Source organism: Melanerpes formicivorus, unplaced genomic scaffold (genome assembly GCF_026170545.1).
Source record: "Melanerpes formicivorus ecotype bairdi unplaced genomic scaffold, bMelFor1.0.p_v2 SCAF_5, whole genome shotgun sequence".
NCBI classification, from domain to species: domain Eukaryota; kingdom Metazoa; phylum Chordata; class Aves; order Piciformes; family Picidae; genus Melanerpes; species Melanerpes formicivorus.
In genome coordinates, this window is record NW_027142357.1 from 32,250,793 (window position 1) to 32,278,523 (window position 27,731).

At 45.8% G+C, this 27,731-nt stretch overlaps 2 protein-coding genes across 3 annotated transcripts in view; one reads left to right on the plus strand and one right to left on the minus strand.

Moving 5' to 3' along the window:
* The window catches only part of LOC137441474 (TGF-beta receptor type-2-like), a 35,669-nt gene extending 24,892 nt beyond the window's left edge, over positions 1–10,777 (plus strand). The window contains exons 4-7 of the mRNA XM_068139047.1: positions 3,639–4,447; positions 4,564–4,705; positions 5,889–6,016; positions 10,272–10,777. Of these exons, the coding sequence (XP_067995148.1) occupies positions 3,639–4,447; positions 4,564–4,705; positions 5,889–6,016; positions 10,272–10,484 (1,292 nt within the window). The 3' untranslated portion in view covers positions 10,485–10,777. The remainder of the gene's footprint in view (positions 1–3,638; positions 4,448–4,563; positions 4,706–5,888; positions 6,017–10,271) is intronic.
* A 3,701-nt stretch (positions 10,778–14,478) lies between these two features.
* OSBPL11 (oxysterol binding protein like 11) overlaps positions 14,479–27,731 on the minus strand; it is a 57,695-nt gene continuing 44,442 nt past the window's right edge. For both annotated transcript variants that reach the window (XM_068139044.1, XM_068139045.1), the window contains 5 exons: positions 26,179–26,674; positions 23,462–23,648; positions 18,579–18,761; positions 17,865–18,018; positions 14,479–16,286 (listed from right to left, as the gene is read on the minus strand). In XM_068139044.1, the coding sequence (XP_067995145.1) occupies positions 16,209–16,286; positions 17,865–18,018; positions 18,579–18,761; positions 23,462–23,648; positions 26,179–26,674 (1,098 nt within the window). In that variant the 3' untranslated portion in view covers positions 14,479–16,208. The remainder of the gene's footprint in view (positions 16,287–17,864; positions 18,019–18,578; positions 18,762–23,461; positions 23,649–26,178; positions 26,675–27,731) is intronic.

Sequence of the window (27,731 nt, forward strand, 5' to 3'; positions counted from 1 at the left end):
CTCCAGTGTGTCTGCTGCACCACACAGCTTGGTGTCATCAGCAAACTTGCTGAGGGTGCACTCAATGCCACTGTCCATGTCACCCACAAAGATGTTGAACAAGACAGGTCCCAGGACTGATCCCTGAGGGACTCCACTTGTCACTGGCCTCCACTGGGACATGGAGCCATTGACAGCCACTCTTTGGGTGCGGCCATCAAGCCAGTTCCTTATCCATCTAGTGGTCCACCCATCAAACCCATGTGTCACCAGTTTGGAGACCAGGATGTGGTGCGGGACAGTGTCGAAGGCTTTGCTCAGGTCCAGGTAAACGACATCAGTTGCTCGCCCCTCATCTATTAATTTTGTCACCTGCTCATAGAAGGCCACCAGGTTGGTCAGGCAGGATTTGCCCTTGGCAAAGCCATGCTGACTGTTCCAAATCACTTCTTCACTATTCTTTTGGGCGAGTAGTGACTCCAGGAGGATCTGCTCCATGATCTTTCCAGGCACAGAGGTGAGACTGACTGGCCTGTAGTTCCCTGGTTCTTCCTTCTTACCCTTTTTGAAGATGGGGGCAATGTTTCCCCTTTTCCAGTCTGTGGGGACTTCACCAGACTGCCAGGACTTTTGAAATATAATAGAGAGGGGTTTAGCAACCTCATCTGCCAGTTCTCTCAGTACCCGTGGGTGTATCCTGTCGGGTCCCATGGACTTGAACACTTTCAGGTTCTTCAGGTGATCACGAACCTGATCTGCACTTACAATGGGCAGTTCTTCCTCCCCGTCCCTGGCATTGTCTTCCATAACATTAGAGTTCCATAACATTACAGAGTGAGGAGATGCTGAAAATCGGCCTAAGCACAACCTGAAAGTCAGCGGTAGAGTTCCTGCTGCAACACAAGGAGGAAAGAAAAACCCACATGAAATGCAAATCTCAGAACAAACAGGCCACTTTCAACGAAGGCACGCCATGCTAAATCTGGCAGCTCTTTGCAGCTTCCCAAGCCAAACATAACAGGTACACACACTTCTAGGGAGAGATACTCAAACCCCAAAGCTGATGCTGGGATATGTAATTTCACACAAAAATGACAACTGCCTCATTGGAAATGCCACCCTCACCGAAGGCTTCCAGCAACACCCTCCTCCTGCCAGCTGCCATGTAACGTGCTGAAACTCAGAGCGAAAGCAGTGCTGGCCTTAAATAGTTACCTCCTCTTGGTTTGGTTTGTGGAGTCAGCTTGGCAAGCCCCAGACTCAGAGAAGCCATTGTTTACATCCTTTTCTTCTGCTTTAAGGGATCATTTGCACTTTAAATATTAGCTTATAGTCATCTTCAATGGTATAGACCACTGCTGAGCAGAGAAATGTCTAATACAGACCAGAACTTCTCTGGTGGCTGAAGCAGGAAGGTTTGGGGGTTGATTTTTGGGGGGTTGGGATTTTGAGGTTTTTTTTCAATTTCCACAAGGATGGTCAGAGGTCTGGAGCATCTCTCCTATGAAGACAGACTGAAAGAGGTGGGGCTATTCAGTCTGGAGAAGAGAAGGCTCCGAGGAGACCTTATTGTGGCCTTCCAGTATCTTAAAGGGGCCTAAAGGAAAGCTGGGGAGGGACTTTTTAGGGTGTCAGGTAATGACAGGACTAGGGGGAATGGAAAAGAGTAGAAATGGGTAGATTCAGATTGGATGTTAGGAAGAAATTCTTCCCCATGAGGGTGGTGAGACACTGGAACAGGTTGCCCAGGGAGGTGGTAAAAGCCCCATCCCTGGAGGTTTTTAAGGCCAGGCTGGCTGTGGCTCTGAGCAACCTGATCTAGTGTGAGGTGTCTCTGCCCATGGCAGGAAGGTTGGAACTAGATGATCCTTGAGGTCCCTTCCAACCCTAACAATTCTATGATTTCTGAAGCCCTGCTTTCAGGTCTGGGCTGTTTGGTCTGACACTAGCCTAAGAGCAGGGCTGCAGGGGATCCCAGAGCTCAGACACCACCCTAACAAGCACACAGAGACATTGCTTCCTAAAGCCATGTGAGTAGGAGACCAGTTGAGATGCCTTGGGAAGCTACTGGGTAAGGTTGAGCTTGCAGAGTGCTCTCTACCCCTGCTGAAAAAAAAAGGTGAGCCTGGCCCTGGAGGTCCTTCTTCTTCCCACACAGCGATGCTTGGCAAGGCGTGAGGTTACAGACCCACGGTTATCACTGGAACATCTACATTTGCTCTCCACAAACAGGGTCTAAGCATGCTGGAACTCCTCCATATCAAAGGGTTTGCACCAGAAGGGGCATTCTCGTGAAGGAATTTGCTGAAGTTCACTTTGCTTTTTCAGGACCCGTGCACGCAGCTCCCTCACAAACATCTCCTCTTTCTTTGGGGTTGCAGAGATGGGATCTGAAGCATCGGGTAAATCCATTAAAGCAGTAGGTGATATCCAGGCCTAATGCTTTCCAAAACAAACATATTCCTAAGCTAGTTATTGATTTATATCGGTTTAGGTTGATCTTGTGGTTTGAACCCGATGCCTGTTTTAGAAAGGCTTTCACAGCCTCGCAGAAATTAGCTGCAACACATTTTTTTGAAATTTGCCAAGGAAAACAGCCAAACACTCTGTTTTTCCAGAGCCTGAATTATGATCTGCACACACTGAGGTCAAGCAGCCAGAGTTTTGCTTATGGAATGATTCTTATCCCTCTTCCCTTGGGTTGTTATACTTGGCAGAAAAACCTCTGAGTAAGATTTTACTTGAATATCTCTACTGAAGTCAGCATGTTTATTCCAGGAATTGTGAACATCAAAGGAGGAGACAATTATATGTTGTGTGAGGGTTAGGGCTTCTTGTGTGCATCTCTCCACCCCCCACCTCCTCCCCCAGGAAGGCTGACAGGGGTTTAAAAGAAATAAAACATGAGTATAGAATCATAGAATCAATAAGGTTGGAAGAGACCTCAAAGATCATCAAGTCCAACCTGTCACCCAAGACCTTATGACTACTAAACCATGGCACCAAATACCACATCCAATCCCCTCTTGAATACCTCCAGTGATGGTGACTCCACCACCTCCCTGGGCAGCCCATTCTGATGGCTAATAATTCTCTCTGGGAAGAACTTCTCCTCACCTTGAGCCTAAATTTTCCCTGGTGCATCTTGAGACTGTGTCCTCTTATTCTGGTGCTGGTTGCCTGGGAGAAGAGAGCAACCCCTTCCTGTCTACAACCTCCAGCATCCCTCCTAGCTCTTGCTGCACCACAGGGATCCAGCAAAGCTCCAACCTCAAACCCCCTTAGATTTGCTCCTTTTGAGCCTTGCCTCAGCTTTATCTCTTTGCTCATCCCACCCTGGCTCCCCTTGCCATGAGCCAGAGGGCAGACAAGCTTTCTTGGTGGCAGCATCAGGGTCTCAGGTGCTACAAGGCCCAGCCCAAGCAATGCCAGCCAGCCTCCCAAACCCTCACCTGATAAACAGAGCTAAACTTATAAGCAGAACCCCCCTTAACAACTGCCTGCATCTGTGCTCTTTACTGGGATGGGCTTGAGCGCATGGTGCACTGCAGCCCTGCAAAGGGCTGTGCTTCATTAGAGGCTCTGCAAATTTTCCTCTTCCTCCACACCCGATGAAATGAGCTGTGGTAGATTCATGGCCTTTCCTTTCCTCCCTGCAGGCTACTCCATGCTGCAGAGCAAAGAGGTGATCCCGGTGGCCGCCATCAGCCTGCTGCCCCCGCTGCTGGTGGCGGTGATGATCACGGTGATATTTTACCTCTGCCGCACGCAGAAGCGGTGCAAGAGAGCCAAGGCGTGGGGTGGGAAGCCGGGACAGCCGCCGGCGCTGTCAGAGACAGGGCGCGCTGCTGAGCGGGAGGAGAAGATGTCCGAGCTGATGGACGAGAGCACGACCAGCGCCAGCCCCATCGGCAGTGGCAGCCGCCCTGCTGAGCTGCTCCCCATCGAGCTGGACGAGATGGTAGGCAAAGGGCAGTTCGCAGAGGTGTGGAGGGCCAAGCTGAGCCACAGCCGCTCGGGGCAGTATGAGACGGTGGCCGTTAAGATCTTCCCCTGCGAGGAGTACTCCTCCTGGAAGAACGAGAGCCAGATCTTCACAGACGCCAGCCTCAAGCACGACAGCGTCCTGCGGTTCCTCACTGCAGAGGACCGGGGCTCGGGGCCCCGTCGGGAGTACTGGCTCATCACCGCCTACCACAGCCGAGGCAACCTCAAGGACTACCTCTCCCGCCACGTCCTGAGCTGGATGGAGCTGCAGAAGATGGCAGGCTCGCTGGTGAGCGGCGTGGCCCACCTGCACAGCGACTACACCGCTTGTGGCAGGCCCAAGATCCCCATCGCCCACCGGGACATCAAGAGCACCAACGTGCTGGTGAAGAGCGAGCAGGAGTGTGTGCTCTGCGACTTCGGCATTGCCATACGCCTCGACCCTGCCCTCACCGTCGACGACTTTGCCAACAGCGGGCAGGCAAGTACCGCCTGCCAGCCCTCCCTGGAGGGGATGCTTTGCGAACTGTCTCTGGCTGCCTTACTGTCAAAGTCCTCCTCTAGAAATGCTAATGCCTCTCTCCTCTTCTTGGGCAGGTGGGCACTGCCAGGTATATGGCCCCAGAGGTCCTTGAGTCCAGAGTGAACCTGGAAGACCTGGAATCTTTCAAGCAGATGGACGTCTACTCCATGGCCCTTGTTTTGTGGGAAATGGCTTCCAGATGTGAAGTGGTAGGAGGTAGGAGTGTCACACGGGGGTTGCTATGTGCCTTTCTGCTCTCTTCCTCTCTGCATAGGACATGGCTCGCCTCATGTCTCTGGAGGTGGCATGGAACCTGATTTGAAGTGGTTTGAGTCTCTGCAGGGCTGCAAAGAGCTGATTCTCCCCCATGACTGCCTGCCCTATGAACAATGACTCAAGGGGGCTGGCTCAGTGGCCAAAGAGCAGGACAGGGCCCTTGGGGGGTCATCTGGTCCAGCCCCCACTCAAAGCCAGCCAGCTGCCAAGTCACATCTTAGTCAGCATAGGCCATTCAAAGCAAACCAAGCAGGAAGAGCCAAAGCTGCCTCCCCATCCCCAGCCACAAGCACTTTTTTTTTCGTCAGGCAACACCAGCATTTATGTTGCAAAGGGGACTTGCAAACTCCAGCCCCTGACAGCCATATCCCCCCTCACTTCCCAGAGCCACATCCTGGCATTTGAAATCGTGTGCAGCAAAACATTTAATTAACTGCCCTACTGTTGGCCCCTGCCTGCCCTTCTTGCCTGCTCCACTCTTCTCTTTTTAGCTCTCTCCAGTTTCCTCCCTATCCCACCTACTTGCAATACAAGCCCACAGGGATGCAAAAAGCTCCAACCCTTGGCAAGGAAGCTTCCTCAACTGCTCTGCAATGCTCCACACTTCACAGTGAGAGACCCTTACCTGGCACAGATGTCCCATCCATCCATTGTTCCCAGGCTGGCATCCCAGGACATCCCTCACCATTTGTATTTCACCTGCATTCATATCCAGGCAGGAGCTGGCAGAAACCAGTAGGCCTCTCACCTCTGGAACAGGGAGTGTCCCCTTGGTCTCCTACAATACTAGGTTGCTCTTCTATGAGAGCCATTTCCTCACCCGTGCCTGCAGCAGGAATGTGGTTGCTGGTACACAGTCACAGTCACCTCTCCCATCTTTCATCAGTGCAACAGATTTTACCTGTTCAAAACGTATCAACCAAAGACAGATCACGTCCTTTTAGCGAAGCTCTTGGGTTCAGGAAGGTGGTTCCCCAGTCCCAGCTCTGAATAAGTTGCTTCCAGATCCATTTATTTTTGCAGTCTGATAAAGACAAGTTTATTCTCATGTGGTGGACTACAGCAAAGCTATTGACTGAATGCATTAAAAACATCCTGTAATGCTGCTGTTGCTCCCTTGCAGAGGTAAAGAATTATGAGCTGCCTTTTGGGTCAAAAGTCCAGGAGCAGCCCTGTGTGGACACCATGAGGGATATTGTGCTGCATGGCAGAGGGCGACCCGAGATCCCGAGCAGCTGGTTGGTGCATCAGGTAAGTCAGGAAGTAGCTGGTTCAGGAAAGAGCACCCCAGCTTACTAAACCAGCCTGAAAAATTGTTAGAGTTGTAATCAAAGCAAAAGTAGGCAGAACTCCTGGGCCCTACTTCTAGCTTCATTTTGGCTGGCTAAAACCACATAAGAGCTCCACAAGCCCCATTTCCCAGATATCTAAAAGCCACCAACCAGGGGTACAGCAAAATTTATTCATCAGTAGTCGGTATTCATGATGCTTCCTGATCCTAAGTGGTGCCATTCAGTTATCTTAACAGAACATTGCAGGCTCTTCTGATGAAAGAGGAAACCATTTGAGTTCACCCCACTTTGTCTCCTAGCCATCATAACTAGAAAGCTCTGGCTCAGAAAACACACAGTCCCTTGCACACAGCCACCTCACAGTATGGAGAGAGGGCAGGAAGGTGCATCCAGCCATCTGCCTGCTGGTTGTGGAGGTTTCAAGCTCAACATCACCTCTAGCATGAGAGGTCATGACTTGGCATAGACGACTTCCACTCCTACAAGGAAAAAGCAAACCAGGAAGCCTCTCCCTTGAGTGAAACTGGGAAATACAGGTGAAGCTGAAAGCAGGGAATCTGCTAGGGTCAGGTCTTGCAAAGTGGAAGCCTTTCACCATCCTTCAGCTCAGAAGGCCTGCAAGCAAAGAGTTTCACCACAGAAAATGTAACCAAGAGCACTAGAATATGAACACTTTGACAATGATGAGAGGTGCTCTGTTAAAACCACCCACAAACACACCCAAACCAACCAGCTCCAGAAGCATGGCTACCTCCTGGCCCTGACAGGGTCCTCTTTCTCTCCCAAGCCCAGTACTTTCTTCCATGCATTGAGGACACAATGGATAACATTCAAGCTGACTGTGATTTTCAAATCTTGCCTGACTTTTGTACTTCCCAAATTTCACATGTCTTGTGGAAAAACACCATCTGCTGACCAACAACTTAGTTCAGCTGCAAGACAAGCTGAACACTGAGCCTGCTGGCTCACCCAGCCTTGCAGCCTTCGGTGCATTGTTTTGTGTATCCACCCACAAAAACACTGCTACTGCTTCTGCTCTGCCTGGATGGCACACAAAGCTAGGCTTTTCCAAAGGAAAAGCATCACTTCATGATCTTAGGAGGCTGTGTGTTCCCTACAACATCTCCTCTCAAAACCATGTTTGTCCAGGCTGACCAAAGCTGCAAACAGCATCAAATGAATGTGTGGTTTCTGCCGGACCATCAGTGAGTTTTAGTCAGTGAGTCCATTTGTGAACTTCACTCAGCCTTTTTTCTTGATGAAGGCAAATACAGGAACTTCAATCTGCACCGCTGCACATTTGAAGCCTTTGAGTATTTTTATTAGACATTCACCTCCTAGGGTCTCTGTTAAACTTTGAAACCACAGGAAAAATACACAGAGCCTTGAGCTGTCAAAAATCTCACTCTGATAGAGCCTGACCATAACTGCTGTTTTCTGAGCTGAAAAGAGGCTGATGGCAATCACCTCTGAGAAATAATCTTGCTGTAGTTGGGCTGGTCCAGCACATAAACAGAGCAAGGCTTACAAGGCAGTAACTTTTATTACACCACCTGATGTTCATTGGAGAAGAGGAACAGAAAAGCCACGTTGTGCTCCTAAAAGCTTGCCTCCCAACTCATCTTAGCAGAGCTAATAAACAAGACCTTACAAGCCTGGCATTACACTATCTTCTGGGCATTTTGCAACCAATCTCTCCAGGATGAGGCATAGGGCAGCACCATCTGCTGGGAAGCAGCAGAAAGCCACCGTTTTGTGCCATTCCAGGGGTCGATGGCTTCCTGCAGGAGGAAGCAGTAGGCAATACCAAGACAGGGTGACAAATGCTCACCTGAACGGGAAGTACCCACCAATGTTTCCACCAACAAAAATAAGTTTGATGCAGAACTTCAAGTGCTTCTTGCACATTTCATCCATCAGGATCGCCCCCAGTCGAGTGAGGACCTACATTGTTGGCCATGGTTTAAGACATTCAGCAAGCATCAGCATTATTTTCCCTGGCAGAGCTAACTCACCCAGTGTGCTGCCTGTCAGCAGCAGCAGGGCAGCTGTTTGCAAGTGTTACCGGCTAAGGACTAAATGTCCCATCATAGAGCTGCACATAGAGTTAAAGAGTACAATAGAATTAGAATAGAATAGGAATAGACCAGGTTGGAAAAGACCTTTGAGATCACTAAGTCCAACCTATCACCCAACACCATCTTACCAACTAAACCATGGCACAATGTGCCTCATCCAGTCTCCTCTGAAATGCCTCCAGTGATGGTGACTCCATCACCTCCCTGGCCAGCCCATTCCAATGGCCAATCACTCTGTGAAGAACTTCTTCCTGACATCCAGCCTAAACCTCCCCTAGTGCAGCTTGAGACTGTGTCCTCTCGTTCTGTTGGTGGTTGTCTGGGAGAAGGGGCCAATCCCCACCTGGCTACAACCTCCCTTCAGGTAGTTGTAGACAGCAATAAGGTCTCCTCTGAGCCTCCTCTTCTCTAGGCTTAAGCAACCCCAGTTCCCTCAGCCAATGTATCCCCAAACTTTCCCAGATAACTTAGAAACACCTTCAGCCCATGCTCCTACCTTGCTTCACACCCCAACACATTGCACACACACACACACACACACAAATGATTAGTTATTAGGTCCAGGTAAACTCCCAGAACTGGTTCACAAAGCAGTTGAACAGACTGTTGTCCTGGCACAACAGTAGGACTGGTGCTCCAGTGGGAGCTTAAGCCAACACTGCCACTAAAAATACACTTGAAAAAGTCAGCATCCGTTGGAAATCTGAGATAGCAAATATAAAACCCTTAACTAAGCCCACTTTGTAAGCATAACAAGATGTTCCAGCTGTACCAGTCAAAAGGGCATCATCACTACTTACAAGGTGAACTGCAAATAAATGCCATGGTTTCAGGGCAGAATGAGCACAGAAAATGTAATGACTAAACCATCTGACAGTGCCATGTTCTGTTTGGGAAAAGGCTTATTTGGAAAGCTTTGGCTAAGCTAGCTCGTTTTTGCATGTTAATCAATTATCCTCAAATCCCTTCAACTAAGCTAATAAATGAGTGATGTAAGAGGTACTGGAACACACCATCTGTCAGTTTTGCTGCACAATCCTGTTCTCTTTAATCTGTGTCCATTGTGGATAGTGGCAGGTTTAGAGCAAGGTGCAGAGGGACAGATGACACATCTCTGCAGGACTTGCATTTTCCTCTTGTGTTGGTCCATGTGAGACTTTTTGGTTCTCTTCACTGCAAATTAAGGAAGACACAAAACCCACTGAAAAGTCATGAAGCTTTATTTAGAATAATGATTTTTCCACAGTGTTGCAACCTTGGTTGACAATGATGCAAAAAGCAATACACATGATAGGAGTTATATAGGCAATGGAGGGTTCAACAAAGCTTCTGGTGCTAGCTGTCACTAGCTTGAGAGTGAGGAAAAATACCAGCTGAACACTGCCATGTTGTTTCTGAGCCCAAAACAACAGTGCTCTGGGAAGAGTCTTCCACAAATTGATAAAAAAGTATTACTGGGAGATGTAACCACTGCAACTGAGAGGAGCTGAATGTGTGTCTGGAGCACACAGAGAAGTACCCAATCCCCCCTAAACCAAGACACTATTTTGTGGTGAGGAAAGTTCAGCTGCACACTTCTGTGAATATTTGGCATAGTGCACCCTTTCAAAAAGATGCTAAAAGTAGTCAGGTATAAGAAGTTTAATTCCAAAGCTGATTTTGAGCCCTCCCTCTTCTCTCTCCTCCATCCAAGTTTACAGCTAGGGCACAGGCTTGAAACCCAGAGACCCAGGCTCAGCTGTCAGCCTGCAGGTCATGTGCACCTCTACTCTCCCTGTGATTTTGATGTGAACAGGTAAGGAGGCCCAATTTCCTTATGGCCCCTGTTTAAGTCCCACAGTCAACAAAACACAACTTCCAGGCAGGATTTCCAGGGAGTGTGGAAAATGTCTGGGACCAGACCCCAGGTGAGCAGAGGCTGCTGCTCTCACACAGGCAGTGTGGGCAATGGTGCAAGCACTGGCACTTGCCATAACTTACCAGGGCTGTTTCCTCCTGTGTTGAAGTTTGGTGAACCCCGCCATGCTTCTGCAGGTAGCTGTCAGAAGTCTGTTAAATGACTGTGACTGCATTAGGTCAGCTTCTAGCCCCATTCCTCCCGCCTTCAGATCTTAATTTCAGCTCTTCTGACTGCAGGGAATGCGTTTTCTGTGCGACACCATCACGGAGTGCTGGGACCACGACCCCGAGGCTCGCCTCACCGCCCACTGCGTGGCCGAGCGCTTCAACCTGATGGCACAGATGGACTGCGACGACATCCTCAACAACAACACGGACAACGAGGCCAGCAAAACAGCTTCTCCAGGCGGGGAGCACCAGGACAGTGACGGGAGCAGGAACACACAGTGACACAGCAGGCAAAAAGCCTCATTGGGAGGAGCAATAGGATGAGCAACAAGCATTTAACTCACGGGGGAAAAACCTTTGCTGCGTTTCTCCAGGTGGAACTAAGCTCTAGTGCGTAACTTATTTATGCAAGACCTGTTTCCTCCCCCAGACACAGCGAACTGTGGATTCCATCTTTTGGTTAAAGTGCAACATTGTGTATGAACTGATTTTGTACTTACTTTAAATGTATAATGATGCAAAGCATTCCTTTTATTATTTTTTAAAATAATATTGTTTAATCTTTTATTATTAAGCATCTGAATTCCAGGTCTATCTTTTGAAGTCCTTCCACACTGCCACCATGAGTTTCTCTTCTAACTGCTTTCTCTGCAGACATGGAGGCAATTTTCAATCCTCCTTTGTTGACAGTCTCCACACACCAAAAAAAATCATCCATTTTAGCAGCAGAAAACACATGTTGAGATGTAGCACACCCTTGGTGGAAGGCATGCTGGCACTGCAGAAAATCACTCATTGACCACTGTCCTTAATACAGTGCAAAGACACCCGAGAAACCAGCTGGCAAAAGCCAGTTTTGCTGCAGCTCCAACACCCATCTCTTCACTAGGGAATTCCTGTGTGGACTTAATAGTTCAGGTGGGTACATGAAATCTCCTCAACAGGGAAAAGAAGTCACCAGTGCAGACACACTGCTGTCTCAGTCTAAGAGGTCTCCATACAGGACATCTAGATGTTCTTTCCCTGTGTCAGTCCAGTTTCCAGCCACCTCTACCCCAAAGATTCATGCCACAGTAATAACGTCAACACAAATGTGTTGGCAAATTCTTCTTGCAGCTTCTTCACATCCCTTTGCTGTGTTATTCAACCTGAAGAAACATGCCCACATAGAACCAGGACCTTTACTCCTGTAACAACTAGACCAAACTAAGCTGCCATGGAATGGCAGTAAAGGAGAGGTGAGTCATATCTCACCCTGAACTCTAGCACTGTGTGAACTTTAATCACTCCATCCTTAGGAGCAAAAGATAATAAACTCCTTACCTGCTACTAAGGAGCCCTGCAAGCCCATATCTGACACTCACCTTCACAGAGGTAGATCTTTCAGAGGAGTTCTTAGCTTGGCAGCACACAGCTGCATGGATCAACCCCAACATGAGAGGAGAAGGGAGAAAACCACAGCCAAGGGCTTTCCACCACCAAGGCTCTCTAGGCTCCCTGACATGGTGAAGAGAAGCAGGGAGGTTTGGGTTTTCCACAATCTACACAGCCATGACAGCACCAGTCCATACAAAAAGCTCCTCTCCTCTTCTCTTTTTATTGTTTTCATTTCCTTGGACCATTTGCACAGCTCCTAAGTGAAAAGCTTAGCACAAAATTGTTTCTGAACTCTTTGAGGAAGGATGAAGGGGAATGAATTAAGTTCCATCAAATCTATATAATGAAAAATTCACTTCAGCTACCATATTTAAGACTCCACCCACAACTGTGACCTTTCATGCTCACCAATCCCCCACCTGGCTGCTACCTCCTGTCATCTTACGATTTTCCAAGCTAACCCTTTTCTCTGGAAGCACATCCTCCCCAGATCATCACAAACACCTGACTTCAGCCTCATTTCTTTAATACATTAACCACTGCTCTACTGTGCAACTGCTTGAGGCAAACACAGAGCATGGGACAGATTTCCTGACGCAGAGGTAAGAAACTACAGGAACACACTGAACTGCCCCTCAGGCTGCCCAATCCTTCCTTGTAATATTCACAGCATGTGGTGGGTTGAAATTTCCCCCCCAACATTAACTTTGCCAGAGCAGCTTAGGTGGAATGAAAGCTGTATTTACAGGCAAAACTACACACAGCAGAATCTCCCCCATTTCTGTCTGTTTAAAAGACACTCTGATCTGTTCCCCCCACAGGTGACTGAGACAGAGGAGGATCATCTCGTGTGAAGTAGATATTAAAGGCTGCATCTCTGATCCTGATGGCTGAAATCCAAATTCTCCTGGGGAGACAGAGACTTAATCCTAGATTTGACAGTAATATGTAAACATGCTGAAACCCTTCCCAATCTAGTTGCCACCCCACATGCCTAAAATTCTGAACACTCCAATTTAAACATTGCTTTTTTCCCCCATGAGAACCAAGTTCAGAATGAAGCTTTCAGGTTAGACTCCTAAATGCCTGCATTAACTAGGAGTGGCTTGTCACACTGTTTTCCATGAGCAGCAGGGTATGCAGCACCTCTGAAGAAAGCCCCTTTTTTAAGCTCCAATCTGTTTATAACTCAAGGAGCCTAAAACCACTTCCACTTCAGTGGAGTCCAATCAAGCCAAAAAGACAGAAGGGAACATAAGCCAAAATTCTCTGTTTTGTTATGCTCCCCACTGAACCACTGTGGTTCTAGCAAACATCCACACAGGAAGCAGCAGTGAGCCCTTCCCTTCACTCCAGAAGGTACAAGATGGAAACAACAGCAGTTCTGCAAGAGAATCAAATCTGGTTAGAGCTAAAAATACACCCCTAAGTCCTCAGAGTGCTCACTACACTCAGAAGAATCATATAAATGTCTTACAAAATTTTTCCCCCCTTAACTCTTTTCAAATATTTCCTTTGTTTCCAGAAGGAACTAGAAATTTGCATCATAACTACATCCACATCAGAAAGCCATCCCAGTTCTTGTGCTCATCTGAGCAAATGCAGGCTTCAGTCTTTTTACTGTTTCTTTTTAAGCTAATAGCATCCCCATGTTAAAAGGAAATAATTTCATGTATTTTAAAAGACTTCCTCAGCTTTGGGTCTATTTTTGCATAACATAATTAGCAACAGCTTTCTTAGTGTGAAACCACAAGCATAGCAGATGAGGTGGGAGAGAACAAACTTGACTAGTAATAGAAGCAACACAAATGGGTTTATGGTCAACATGGGAGCTTTTCATTCTCTTTTACAGCCATCATCACCTTGACGAACTCCCAAGTCAAAATTTTAAGCAGAGCTCAGCGACAGAGTCATAAGTCTGTGTTTTAATAAGCACAAGTTGGATCCCTGGAGTAGGCTCAGCTGACAGAGGTTTAGTTTCTGCTCTGATGACTGCCATATTAAAAGCTGGGACTTGTACCACAGCTCTTCCTGTTGGCTTAAAGCAAATCTGCCGTGTGACTGAGATAAAGTAACTACAAAACTGTGGTGTCAACTTATTTTCTGTCCCTCTAGCATCCCCAGTTTGGTGCACGTACCAATGAACCACAGAAGTTCATACATTGCCACCTTGATTTCTACCCCAAATCCTGGAACTGGCTGAGGAGCACACCCCAAACGTGCCACAGACCCAGGAACAAGGAGGAACTAATCCCACTGTTTTCTTTTTAATTTTTATTCTGGGTCAAACGTGAAAATGCCCAACGGATATCCCAAACTAGCACAACAGGATGGTTGTATAGACTATCACAAACATGACAGCAGGGCCTAAAACATTCTTCTGCTGAAGAATAGTTACTGCTCAAGTGCACAGTGCCAAAGTATCACAGTATCACCAAGGTTGGAAGAGACCTCAAAGATCATTGAATCCAACCTGTCACCACAGACTTCATGACTGGAACATGGCACCAAGTGCCACATCCAATCCCCTCTTGAACACCTCCAGGGTTGGTGACTCCACCACCTCCCTGGGCAGCCCATTCCAATGGTGAACGATTCTCTCAGTGAAGAACTTTCTCCTCACCTTGAGCCTAAACCTCCCCTGGTGCAGCTTGAGACTGTGTGCTCTTGTTCTGGTGCTGGTTGCCTGAGAGAAGAGACCAACTCCCTCCTGGCTACAATCCCCCTTCAGGTAGTTGTAGACAGCAATGAGGTCTCCCCTGAGCCTCCTCTTCTCCAGGCTAAACACTGCCACTATAGGAGCCAAGGAAAGCCCAGACAGTCAGATCTCCAGCACAAAAGAGAGTAACAACTTGCTCTTCCTGGTCACTCTAGGAAAACACACAGAACAAATGAATCATTTTGTAGTTTTATTATCCCCACCCCAACTTCTCACAAATGGACTACGACTCGCATTGAGATCTCAGTGCATTTCACAGCAAAGGAAAAAAACAAAAGTACAAGAGGATCAAAATAGTTGTGCATAAACCCAACTCTTTTTTTCTTTCTTTGCACAATTGACAGTCTGCTTTGAAAGTCAACATGGTTATTTAAACCTTCTGATGCATTCTTACACTTATATCTTCTCGAGACATCGAAACGTCTTACCACATCACACACTCGTGAGTTCTCATGATGCCGGATCAGGTGCAGCCATTGCCATGGCTGGGAAGTGGCAGATAATGTTATATACACTGATTGGAAGACTACATCAGAAGAAAAAACAGATTAAGGCACCACTGTTGGAAAAATTAAGGTAGCTTGTAGTTACAACAATAACGAAAGCCGTAGTAAGTACTATTCTTAATTGCCAGCAATTCTTAAGACTTCCATAAAGTAGTATAAAACAGAAAAGAAAACCAAAAAACCACAACCCAACAAACAAAGGATGTTTTGTACCTGAATACAGTTTCCTGATATCTGATTGTATTTCAAATCAATTGCCAGTCCTCAGCATAATCAGTTTGGGGGTTTGTTTTTTTTTTTTAATGGTAAGATGAAAAACCAGGACCTAAAGTCCCTGTATTCACAGGTCACATTTCACTGCTTTGTTCTGAAAAACACCACAGGAGAACGAAAAAACAGAAAAGCAAACCCAACCACCCCAATCCAAAGGACAGTTTGTAACACTGATACTTCACCTCTGAGAGGATTAGATGGGCAGAGAAATCTCAATACAAAACTGTGTGGTTTTCTGCTCATTTTGAACGCCTTAGTCCTCAGGAAGGGAAGGTGGAGGAGTGGGGGGAAAAAAAAAAACCCAACCAACCCAAGGCCAAACCTCATTATATTATAACAGGAGAAAAATCCAAGTCACTCCAAGAGACTTAATAAAATTAGGAGCTGAAAAGTGTCCAAATTACTTTTCCAATTTCAAGTCAATTATTTCAAGTATATTAAAACGGTTCAGAGGAAAAATTTCTCCACGGTTACAACTCTAATTGCTTTTATAAATCCATAAAAAAAGAAGGGTAGTCTCTACACAGATCCCACACTCCGCCGATGCATGCACGCGCTCTCTGAAGGGAGGGAAAAAAACAACCCAAGAGGTCACCAGGATCCAGTTGTTTCTTAACACTGATTTCAGGCACGGCTTCCAAACACCCCTCCAGTTTTCGCCAGAAAGGTTAATCACTGGGAATAAAAGCAGCAATTTTCTGTTGCTGTTGTCTACATGGTTACTCAGCAGGTTTCAGTCACTTAAAGAGCCTGACGCAGATTCTGGGGGGGGGAAAAAAGTTCCCGTGACGCTCCAAAATCCCACTGCTCCTTCTTCTCTTAGGCAGCTTTTGCAGTCAGATCTACTTAGAAGAATCTTACACCATTCAGATAAAATCTTTTGCATCATACAAAAAAGCAAGTTGCTTGAATGTACCTGGCAGGTTTGTCTCTAAGACTTTGATTTTTTTTTTGTTGTTAGTACTTTTTTTTCCTTTTACTAGCTTTAAAGTGCCCTAGTATACTTATTTCTTTATGCTCATTTAAACTTCCACAATGACATAAAAAGGGGACACTCAGTGTGATTACTGTGTTTTGAGAGACAGAGGAAAAGGAGAGGAAAATCAGAAAACTCATCTGAAAGCAGCTTTTCTAGTTAGCGTCCGTTTGCTGAGTTTGTGCAGCAGAGACTGCTTTCCAGAGGGGTTTATGATAAACCCAGCCATCTCCCTGCAATTTAGAGAGAAAAATATGGTTGTTAATAAAGACAATGCCCTGAGAGAATTCTCTTCATGAAAATATTAGACTGATAGCTGTGAAAACCAGTTTATACCTTCAATTCCTACAGGCTAAGAGACACTGCAGGCTTCTGAGACTACCTCAGAACAACGTACAGGCTCCTGTTGAGCTGCAGCGCTCTCTGGTAATTGACTGCTTGTGTGATTAACCCAGAGGAAAAGCCACTCTGCTCAAGTCCATGATCCAAATTACTTTAAAAACAACAAACAAGAAGCCAGCAGAGAGGCAGCTATCCAGGATTATCAGCTCTAACACAGCCCTACTGCTTACCTGGAACTGAAGTAGTTCAGGATTATGTTTAAACATTTTCTGAGCAGATCTGTTTCTCGGATTAATGACAGAATTTCACCTCTTCTAAACATAGATACTAACAATGCCAACATCTGAACCTGAGCTAATCATACCAGCACCTGAACAAGGGGACACAGTCTCAAGCTGTGCCAGGAGAGGTTTAGACTCAAGGTGAGGAGGAAGTTCTTCACTGAGCAAGTCATTCGTCATTGGAATGTGCTGCCCAGGGAGGTGGTTGAGTCGCCGTCCCTGGAGGCGTTCAAGAGGAGATTGGACGTGGCACTTGGTGCCATGGTCTAGTCATGGGGTCTGTGTTGATAGGTTGGACTCGATGATCCTCGAGGTCCTTTCCAACCTAAGTTATACTGTGATACTAACATAGCTTTAGAGACAAAAATTCCACAACTTTACTGGAGCTAACAGATAGTCCTGAACTTTAGAAAACCCCAAAACCTAGTAGAAACACAAGAACAAAAACCCCCCGGTCTGCTGTAAACCTTTGCTAGGTCACAGATACAGGAAGTCTAACACATAAAGTTTCTACTATGAGAAGTAGCTAAATTTTTATGGCATAAATTTTAGTTCAGTCCTCTTCTTTTGCAAAGGGCTTGGCAAAGCTTTCTACACCAGCACAGTTTCACCACCTGATCTGAAGGAAAGCCTGCTTCAAAGTTACCATACTGACAGCCTGTACCTCACCTTGCTAAAAAGTCTTAATATATTACTATTATTACTACCACCATTATTGAAGCATAGATTAAACCTTTAAGCAAATAAGCTCCATCCAAAACATATGTACAAGAACAAAAGAAGTTCTAAGATGAGAACAAACTCACGTTGCTTCTTGCTAACAGTACTATCTTGGGTTCATATGCAATCAGTACTTCTGGTTGTTGTTTTGTGGGGGTTTTTTTGAGTATCTACCATTATAGTCTACTTACACACACACAAGTAAAGCTGCTTTCCACATGGCACAAGGAAGTGCCTGGTAAAAGAAACCAGACCACAAAACAGACAAACGTTTTGTTGCAAGGGAACTGCAAAATCAAAGTGTTTGAGAAGTGAAGGGTAAAGTCACATGGATTACATGTTTGAGAGTCTGTGTCACATCACTCCCGTGGATCTAAACTGAAGTCCAAGACCAAATACTCTATTCTGACAGGACCTACTTTCATTGCAGCTCTGCCTTCATCAATAACTAAGCACTTGAGAACTTACTTCTTTAAGGAAGTATTTAGTACACCAAGGTGTTTCTGTTTCAGCACGAAGCCTCTCTTCACTCCTCTGCCGTTCTTCAAGGGCTCGCTTGTGCTCCGTAGCCTTATCAATGTCTCCATCCCGCAGAGACTCTGTTACATGCTGCCACAGCCTCCTACAAAACAGATGAGCTTTACTTGAACTCCAGGATCACTGCATGCAGTTTGTTCAGAACAGGAGCAGCCACAAACCAACCCAGACCAGAGCTCAATGACGCAGGGACAGGTAGAAGGACTCACAGCTGAATCTTATAGCTATGCTAGCAATCAGGAGCAAATATCTCTGAGGCATTGGCTGGGCCAGTCTAATGTCTGTTTGTATACCCTTTAAAGCTGCTATGGAAATGTTGTTTAGCATGCAGTTTCTTGTGAGGACATCCTTTGTCAGCAGCTGCTCTGCTATGTAGCTGATGGTTAGAAACAAATAAGGTGGCTCTGTTCTAGCAGGCACTTTATGAACTCGTAAGACAACTCCAGCCATGAGTGAAAGCAACAAGATACACAACCACATACCTCCAATTTGGTTTTTGCACTTATTATGCACTTGGGTTTGGGGCTTTTCTTTAAAAAAATAAGATCACTGCTGCTATGCACCACCCACAAATCATATCTCTATTTGCAGGTTCTCCTAAGGTTTGTTAGGACACAGGGTCAGCCAAGAGGAAACATACTCTACCTAGATTCAAATGGTCCTTGCTTCTCGAGGGGCCGGACTCGTTTTCTTGTCACAGACAGCTTTGTCAGGTCCACGTATTTTGTCTCCCCGTTGCTGTAGGTGAACTCAAGCATGCTGTTCCATTCTCCTTGCACTCTGCACACCACTGTGTTTGTAATGTTCTGCTTCACTTCACCTGTGACTCTGGGAAAGGAATCTATTTTCAGAAGGGCATCACTGAAGACACCTGAGGACTATCCCTTGAATAATCGCTCAGTTCTGAATAAGTTTGCAAACTTTGTCTTTGCAAAATATTAGTTACTTGAATTGTATTTGCATGGAGAAGCTCAAAAGACCAAAGTGACTTCTACTCATTGCCCTACTTCTCCTCATGTTTCCCTTGAAACACTGGGTGTGGCTTCAGCTTAAAACTTCTTTCAAACCTTTTAACAGAATTGAAAATGAAAAAGAACCTAACACAGGCTGGTTCACATGTAACAGGCAATTATGCCTTCCACTTGAAACATCACATCACAGACACATAATTCAGACTTAAATAAACATTAAACTTTCTAGGAAGACTGCATTTCACTACCTGCTGGCATTTTATGTCAGATCTTTACATCTCAACCTTCTCTGTATGTAGGTAGCCTCATTAAGTGCCTCTCACATAAGAAGTAGACACACAAAGCAGAAAGTAAGGTAAGAAACTCAGAATCAGGAGAATTGCTTTTCTTTCCCATTTCTTCCACAGAAACTTCATCCAATAAGAGGATATTAACAATACCTGTCTAATGTGCCACATTTCAAAGTGTTGCACAGATGATCAATTATCACCATAATTACACACACTGATGCATATTTTTCTTCTCAACATCAAGACCCATCCAAAGATCTCCTGACATTCACTTCATTCTGAATCAAGGGGTAGAAGCTTACTGAGCATTGTTAGGCAAGCAATTTACCACCTATGAACAGAAATGTTCTTCTAGAAAGATGAACCAAGAGTCTGCACATTCTTGGTGGTAAGGCACTGCAGGATTCACAAAGGGCAGTATCTGCAGCTCAAACTAAACTGTGATTAGCTGTACACAAGCTCTCTACAGCACATACAGTACAGCTTACATCTCCCTTCACACTTAAGTGCAGCTGATAACAGCTAGGTTGCACACCACTCATTTGCTCTTACTTCCTTTGAACAAGTGCATACATAAGAGCAGAAAGCAGCACCTCTGTGCTCCCACCTTGCCCACATTGTGTGCTGCCACAATGAGAGGAAGAAGGGAGCACAGGACACGTAGGTGCCACTTCCTTTCTTCCGCATACACCAGTCACTTCCAGCTATGCCTGTTCCTGAGCCTGGCATCCAAACAGGGAAATTCATTCTGCTGGCAACAAAACAAGTATCACAGGCCAGACCTTCCTGTACAGAGATAATGGACACCAGTCAAATCAGGACTGTGGGGAAAGCTCACAGTTGGCTCAGAGCAGGAGGAAGCAGCCAGGGCTTCTGCTACATCTTGCACATGCGGGAGGCAACTGGAAACACATCATGGCCCAGTAGCTCAAATCTAATTTAATCCCATTAGAAAAATCATCTGAAAAACAAACTAGTAAGTACGTGCTGCTCATGCAGAGGTTTCTATTGAAGTAAGTAAATAAATACATACAGAAATAAAATCCAAGTTCATTCAAGAAAACAGGCCAGAGTTGGAGCAACATGAGCAATAAAAGGATGTTTATAGGTTGGACTCAATGATCCTCGAGGTCCTTTCCAACCTAAGTTATACTGTGATACTGTTTACATAAAACTATTAAGTTTGGGTATTCAGTGGAAGTCAACAAGCACTTACTGTTTCTGAAAACAACTGCAAAAGCAGCCAACAAGGATGCAGCCTTCATTCAGTGCTGCTTTTCCATATGGTGGCTTCCATGCCTCACCAAAGCTTTTACACGTGATGGAGTCCTTGTCCCACTCCAGAGAAACCTCTAAACGTATTGAGCCCACAGGATGCCAGAGACCAGCCCATTTGGACTTTGCAGGTAAATTTTCACAACTTTAAGAGCTTATTTGTATTAAGCACTGTGCTTACAACAACAGTGACATGCAGTACTTCAGTATTAATCACAATTTTACTGCCTCTGTTGAGCTTAAAGTGAAGTTATAACACTCACTACTAAGGTGCAGTATTGAGCTGCTACATTGAGCTCTCAGTGCAACCTATATTTCTTCAAGTTGCATTGGTGTGTGACACACAACCATTCACAGCACTGCAGATCATGCCTGCCTGGACTCACGTTACTGATGAAAGTCTGCTAGCACTTAGTTGTAAGCTTGCCATGATTGACACACGCCTAGCTATTTGTTATCATCATCCCCTATTTCATCAAGCTAAAGAGGCAGAGAACCAAAGAGACAATATCCAGCTGAGGTCTAACACGGGTCACTCAAAAAAAAAAACCCCTAAAAATCTATAGCATTGCCATAGCAACTCCCTTGTGCTCTGTGTAACCATGACAACGCTGCTGCTTCCCCATCAGAGATTCCTTTGGCAATGTTCAATCAGCACCATGTCACATTTTCACCAGTTACAGCACCTTGAATGTATCTGCCTTAAAAAAGCCTCCACACCTGTGTCTAATTTCAGAGAGACAAATAAAACACTTTCCAAAATTAACTCCCTGAAATGAAATTGCATTCTAATGCTTTGTAACTTTTTTCTTTAGGGCACAACAGGAGCTACTGCAAGGTGGAGGAAAGATTGTAAGCAGCTGGGGGAAAAGAAAAACCTCAAGTGATGCATCACTTCACATTTGTCACAAGTTTAACACAGCTACACATCCCCACTGCACTTCTCCAGATGCCACTGGGGCAGGGGAGCAATGCTTGCAAGTAAAATTCACCACAAATTCAAAGCACACATGAGAACTTAGGGGGCAAAGCACTTGAAGATGCGAGTTTTGGTGGGGTTCCTTTTATTTTCCTTTAAGCACTACATACAGCTTTACCCTAACCGATTCAGCAATGTAGAGGAGACTGCCAATTTTTGGCACCCTGTGGGAGCAACCCATGTTTAACAAGTGCTGATGTTCCAGGCTGTTACACATTCCCTTATTCTCTCTAACACATTTCAGAAAGGTTGAAACAAGCACAGCCCAGTAAATGGCTGAGTGCAAAATGCTCTGGAATCAGATATTTTTTGTGTGACTACTACTTAATTTTCTCTTTTCCCACTTAATTGCCTCTATATTAGCACAAGATCAATCTGCAGCAGTCTTTTTATGAGATGACTAAAAGCATCTGTGTTCAAGAGTTTCAAAAGCTTTTGCACCAAGTGTGCAGATACTTCCTACAATCTGCTAAAGCTAACCCCAAGCAAACCTTCCCTGGATCTTCTTTCCTTTACCTGATAGCTTTTACACTTGCATATACATGAAGAACTACCACTTTAAGAATTACTTACCATTTTTGTCTTCAAAAAGGTGGTATTTCTACCTAGAGATTTTCTATATGTTGCTTAAACTTCTCATAGCCTATATCACAGTATTGCCAAGGTTGGAAGAGACCTCGAGGATCATCGAGTCCAACCTGTTACCACAAACCCATGACTAGACCATGGCACCAAGTGCCACGTCCAATCTCCTCTTGAACGCCTCCAGGGATGGTGACTCCACCACCTCCCTGGGCAGCACATTCCAATGACGAATGACTCTCTCGGTGAAGAAATTTCTCCTCACCTCGAGTCTAAACCTCCCCTGGCACAGCTTGAGACTGTGTCCCCTTGTTCTGGTGCTGGTTGCCTGGGAGAAGAGACCAACCCCTTCCCAGCTACAACCACCTTTCAGGTAGCTGTAGAGGGCAATGAGGTCACCCCTGAGTCTCCTCTTCTCCAGGCTAAACAATCCCAGCTCCCTCAGCCTTTCCTCAGAGGGCTTGTGCTCAAGGCCTCTCACCAGCCTTGTCACCCTTCTCTGGACACATTCAAGTGTTTCGATGTCCTTCTTAAAATGAGGGGCCCAGAACTGGACACAGTACTCAAGGTGTGGCCTAACCAATGCAGAGTACAGGGGCACTATGACCTCCCTGCTCCTGCTGGCTACACTATTTCTTCTTGGCCACCTGGGCACACTGCTGGCTCATGTTTAGGCAGCTGTTGATCAGCACCCCCAGGTCCCTCTGTGTTTGGGAGCTCTCCAGCCACTCTGACCCCAGCCTGTAGCTCTGCATGGGGTTGCCGTGGCCAAAGTGCAGCACTCAGCACTTGGACTTGTTGAATGCCATCCCGTTGGACTCTGCCCATCTGTCTAGTTGGTCGAGGTCCCTCTGCAGAGCCCTTCTACCCTCTAACTGACTAACATCTGCCCCTAACTTGGTGTCATCTGCAAATTTGCTTGACAGTCTTACATTTCTTATACACAAATCCTAAGACCATGAAGTAACAAAAGACTATTTACTAATGATCCCTGAAGTGCAACTACAATGTAAACAACACACGACCCTTTAAGACTGCGAGATCAACCTCATTTCAAACAGGGCAAATCAAAGAACAAACCCCATCAGCCAATCACTAACCAACTTGTGACAGAACTGAGAGAATCTGACAGTCAGAAATAAAGGTTAGGAGCTCTGTTCTCCCAGTGATGTGAACAGAGTCAGACAAACGTGGGATTTCCTTACTGTCTGTACATGTAACCTGTTTTTTCCTTGAGGATCACATGAGATGCAGGAGCTTAGCTACGATATTAAGAGCACAGTGATACCTCAAGTGTTTAAAAAGAGGAAACACTATGTTTTCTCAGGCTATGAAATGAACAGAGGCAGCTACTGCAGCTCTGGAGCACAGACTACATGGAAAACCAGGAAAGAAAAAAGCCAAACCAAACCAACACAACCGCACTCTCACCGATGCAGCTTGCCACCGTAGAAGGGCTTGGTGTGGAAGTTAATGCTCGCAGAGTACCCGGTCTTCACACAGTTAATGTTGACTTTTCCTCCTAGCTCCACCCAGGGAACAGTTAAAATGGACCGAGCATACGCACAGGGCAGAGAGAAGGTGTATTCTTCCCCATGTTCCAAGAGACTTAAGAGACCTAGGTGAAGAAACACAAGAGCCTTTAAATCAGCACCATTTTAGAAAAGGCCAAATGGGTTACTGAGACAGACAGCAAATACTACATCCAACTACTTTTCCTTGCAGTGCTCACATCAAAAAAAAGAAGGAAAGAATAAAAGAACAACACAAAAGTGACCTTTATTAGAGACTTCAGATACAAACATTTTCCTGACAGTACTAACCTGAATAGCCTGCATTTCTGTTTCTTTGGAGAAAGACATTTATTCTAACAATACTGCTCCACAAAGCACAAGGTTGTATTGTACCACACACTTTTCATAGTATGTAAGAGGGCTGGACACTCTTTTATTGCTGGTTCTGGAGAATGGCAACACAAGACAGGCTGACAAAAAGAAATAATGAATGAATACCCTGAGCTACAACTCTTGTTCTGTCTTCCCTCCGTGTAATACATCCTACCCTATCTGAAGGCAGGTGCCTGAGACCAATGTCCTTACCATACCTCTGCCAAGAGCAATGTCAACAATCTCACAAAAATTTTCTTCTTTGGGTTTTAAGATGGGTGGGTTGGTTTGATTCCCATTTAAAAAACAAACCAAACAAACAAAAAGCCCCACCATGACATCTGCCTCTTGTGTTAGAAGAGCATACTGTGACAACTGAGGGCAGCCTGCATCAGCCTGTGCCTCTGTAGCATATTACCACTGTGTGCCTGCCTCAAGTATGAAAACCAAGAAGTTCTACAAAGTTATGACATGATTTGAGAAATGCCCTAGAGAAGATACTAACTTCAGAAATTACCTGGTACCACCCAGAGCACTGAGATGCACCTTCCACATCCCCTGGCATGCTCATTCACTTGTCCAGTACACAGTTCACATGCAAGAGGACACAGATGAGAGATGCTGTCTCATCTCTTGCAGTAAGGAGGAGTACTAAAGGGACATTACCATTTAAGGGCAGTTCTTTGTTCCTGAAGGATCCAATTTCTCTAGTTAAAGCAAACTAAAACCTGCATAGTAAGGCACATTAGGTACAATACATGCAAATAGTATCATAGTATCAGTCAGGGTTGGAAGGGACCACAAGGATCATCTAGTTCCAAAGCCCCTGCCATGGGCAGGTACACCTCACACTAGAGCAGGCTGGCCAGAGCCTCATCCAGCCTGGTCTTAAACACCTCCAGGGACAGCACCCCAACCACCTCCCTGGACAACCCATTCCTGGGCTTCACCACTCTCATGGGGAAGAACTTCCTCCTCACATCCAGCCAGAATCTCCCCACCTCCAGCTTCATTCCATTGCAATTCCAATGCAACAACACTTCTATTTAATAAATGTCTGAGGCAAATTAATTTGTTCAGTGCTTTGATAACATCCACAGGTACCAGTTTACATTACACTTACTGCCCTTTGGTTTAAAACTAAACATTTTGTTTCTACATACAGACCTGATTTTTGGCAAAGCATAAAGCTATCTAGTTTCCCCCATGCCCTATATATGAAAACTTGCTCTTTATAATGGAAGGCTTGTAGCATCTTGTGCACTTTGTAAGCAGTAAAAATAAAGAAATCATTGAATGATTGTACACCAAGGCTTGCAGATCACAGAGATTAGAGAAAAAACAGAAGTCCATGAAAAAGGAATTGAAAAAGATCTGAAACCCCACTGACATTTGCAAGCACTTTTTTGGTCTTTTTTAAGTCTTTTCCTAAGGATGTCTAGCAATAGGACAAAGGGGGAATGGTTTGAAGCTGAGGGAGAGTAGGTTTAGACTGGATCCTAGGGAGAAGTTCTTCATATGAGGATGGTGGGACTCTGAAGTAGGTTGCCCAGGGAGGCTGTGGATTCCTCCTCCCTGAGGGTGTTCGAGGCCAGGTTGGATGGGCAGCTGAATCTAGTTGAGAGGTATGCCTGCCCATGGTGAGGAGGTTGGACTGCATGATCTTTAGAAATTACAGAATTATAGAACAAACCAGGTTGGAAGAGACCTTCAAGATCATCATGTCCAACCTATCATCCAACACCACCTAATCAACTAAACCATGCAACCAAATACCCCATCAAGTCTCCTCCTGAACACTTCCAGTGATGGTGACTCCACCACCTCCTCGGGCAGCCCATTCCAATGGGCAATCACTCTCTCTGCATAAAATTTCCTCCTAACCTCCGGCCTAAACCTCCCCTGGTGCAGCCTGAGACTGTGTCCTCTTGTTCTGGTACTGGTTGCCTGGGAGAAGAGACCAACCTCTGCCTGTCTACAACCCCCCTTAAGGTAGTTGTAGAGAGCAATAAGGTCACCCCTGAGTGTCCTCTTCTCCAGGCTAAGCAACCCCAGCTCCCTCAGCCTCTCCTCATAGGGTTTATGTTCACAGGGCTTTGAGGTCCTTGCCAACCTAAGCCATTCTATGAAGTATTTGAAACAGAACCACTGAGAACTGTTCCTCTGCATTTCTGCCAGAGGAACGGAACATCAATTTTCCCATCACACTGACATTATTTTAACAACCTTCTAAAGTGAACAACAGACAGAAGTTGCACTTACCTTCACCAACCATTGTCACTCCTATTGACATTCCTAAGAATTTACTTTTTGTCCAGACATGGGCATTGACACACATCTTTCTCTCTACACATTCAGCATAAAACCCTGAGACAGGAGGATGGTGGGACACTTGCTCGGCTACAAATTTTACTGTGTAGTAGTCCAGCTCTTTTTGGCCTTCTGGATCTTTAGAGAGAGTTACTTGTTCTGAGGTGGAGTGAGCAGGGTTACTGCCAACATCCGTGGCTACGTTGCTCTTTGGCATCCTCCAGGAGCAGTGGAAGGTCTCCCCGATGATCGGGTTATAGGGCTTCTTCGCGATAGCTCCTTTGCGGCCTTCGTGAAACGAAGTGAGATAATACTCAACAAAGCGAATCATCCTCTCCTCGGGGGTACTGCCGTTTGTGATGGCAATGAAGAGATCTGGATGGGACATGAAGTCTGCATACATCTCCAACAATGAGCGCTTCTCCAGAATGAAAGTGGGAAGAACCACCTGAAACAAAAGGAAAGCCAGAAAGCTCTAGTAAGCAAAACCAGAGACAGGCATTTTCAGAAGGGGAGCACTCAGGTATAGGATTCTGTCCTGTTTAGAAATAACATTTTCAGAATGAACTTTCTTGCCCCTGAGGAGAAAGTTCGTCACAAAGAGAGTTGTTAACCATTGGAATGAGCTGCCCAGGGAGGTGGTGGAGTCACCGTCTCTGGAGGTGTTCAAGAGGGGACTGGATGTGGCACTTGAAGCCATGGTTTAGTAGTCATGAGGTGTTGGGTGACAGGTTGGACTTGATGTTGAGGTCTTTTCCAACCTTACTGATTCTATGATTCTGGTAAGCAAAGTATAGTGAGCAGAGGTCCCCAAAATGTAATTTATAGGGGGGAAAAAAAGCCCAATAAGTACTACCTGGACAAAAGAGGTGTCCCTCAAACCATAAAAAAGAAAAAAAGCAAGAGCTGCTAAGAGATAATGTGTGCCCCATGTCTGTGGAAAAAAACAGGAGGAAGGAGCTCAAGCTGTAGCAATGAAGGTTCAGAGCAGAGCTTAGGAAAGCTTTTGTTCCAATGGAGAAAAAAAGGAAAGCTATGCCTGTGCTTTTGAGAGCCTGCTGAATGTCTCTCACCACAACAACTAGGACAAGTACCCAGAGGAAAACAAACACAGTATAGGTTGATCCTGTACAGAATCACAGAATCACCAAGGTTGGAAGAGACCTCAAAGATCATCAAGTCCAACCTGTCACCAGAGACCTTATGACTAAACCATGGCACTGAGTGCCATGTCCAATCCCCTCTTGAACACCTCCAGGGATGGTGACTCCACCACCTCCCTGGGCAGCACATTCCAATGGCCAACAACTCTCTCTGTGAAGAACTTTCTCCTCACCTCGAGCCTAAACTTCCCCTGGCGCAGCTTGAGACTGTGTCCCCTTGTTCTGGTGCTGGATGCCTGGGAGAAGAGACCAACCCTCTGAACAGAGGACCTTACGCTTTCCCAGGTATATTCACCACTACAAAACCAGCACTCCTGTCCTTTCCTAGGCCAAGAGCAATGT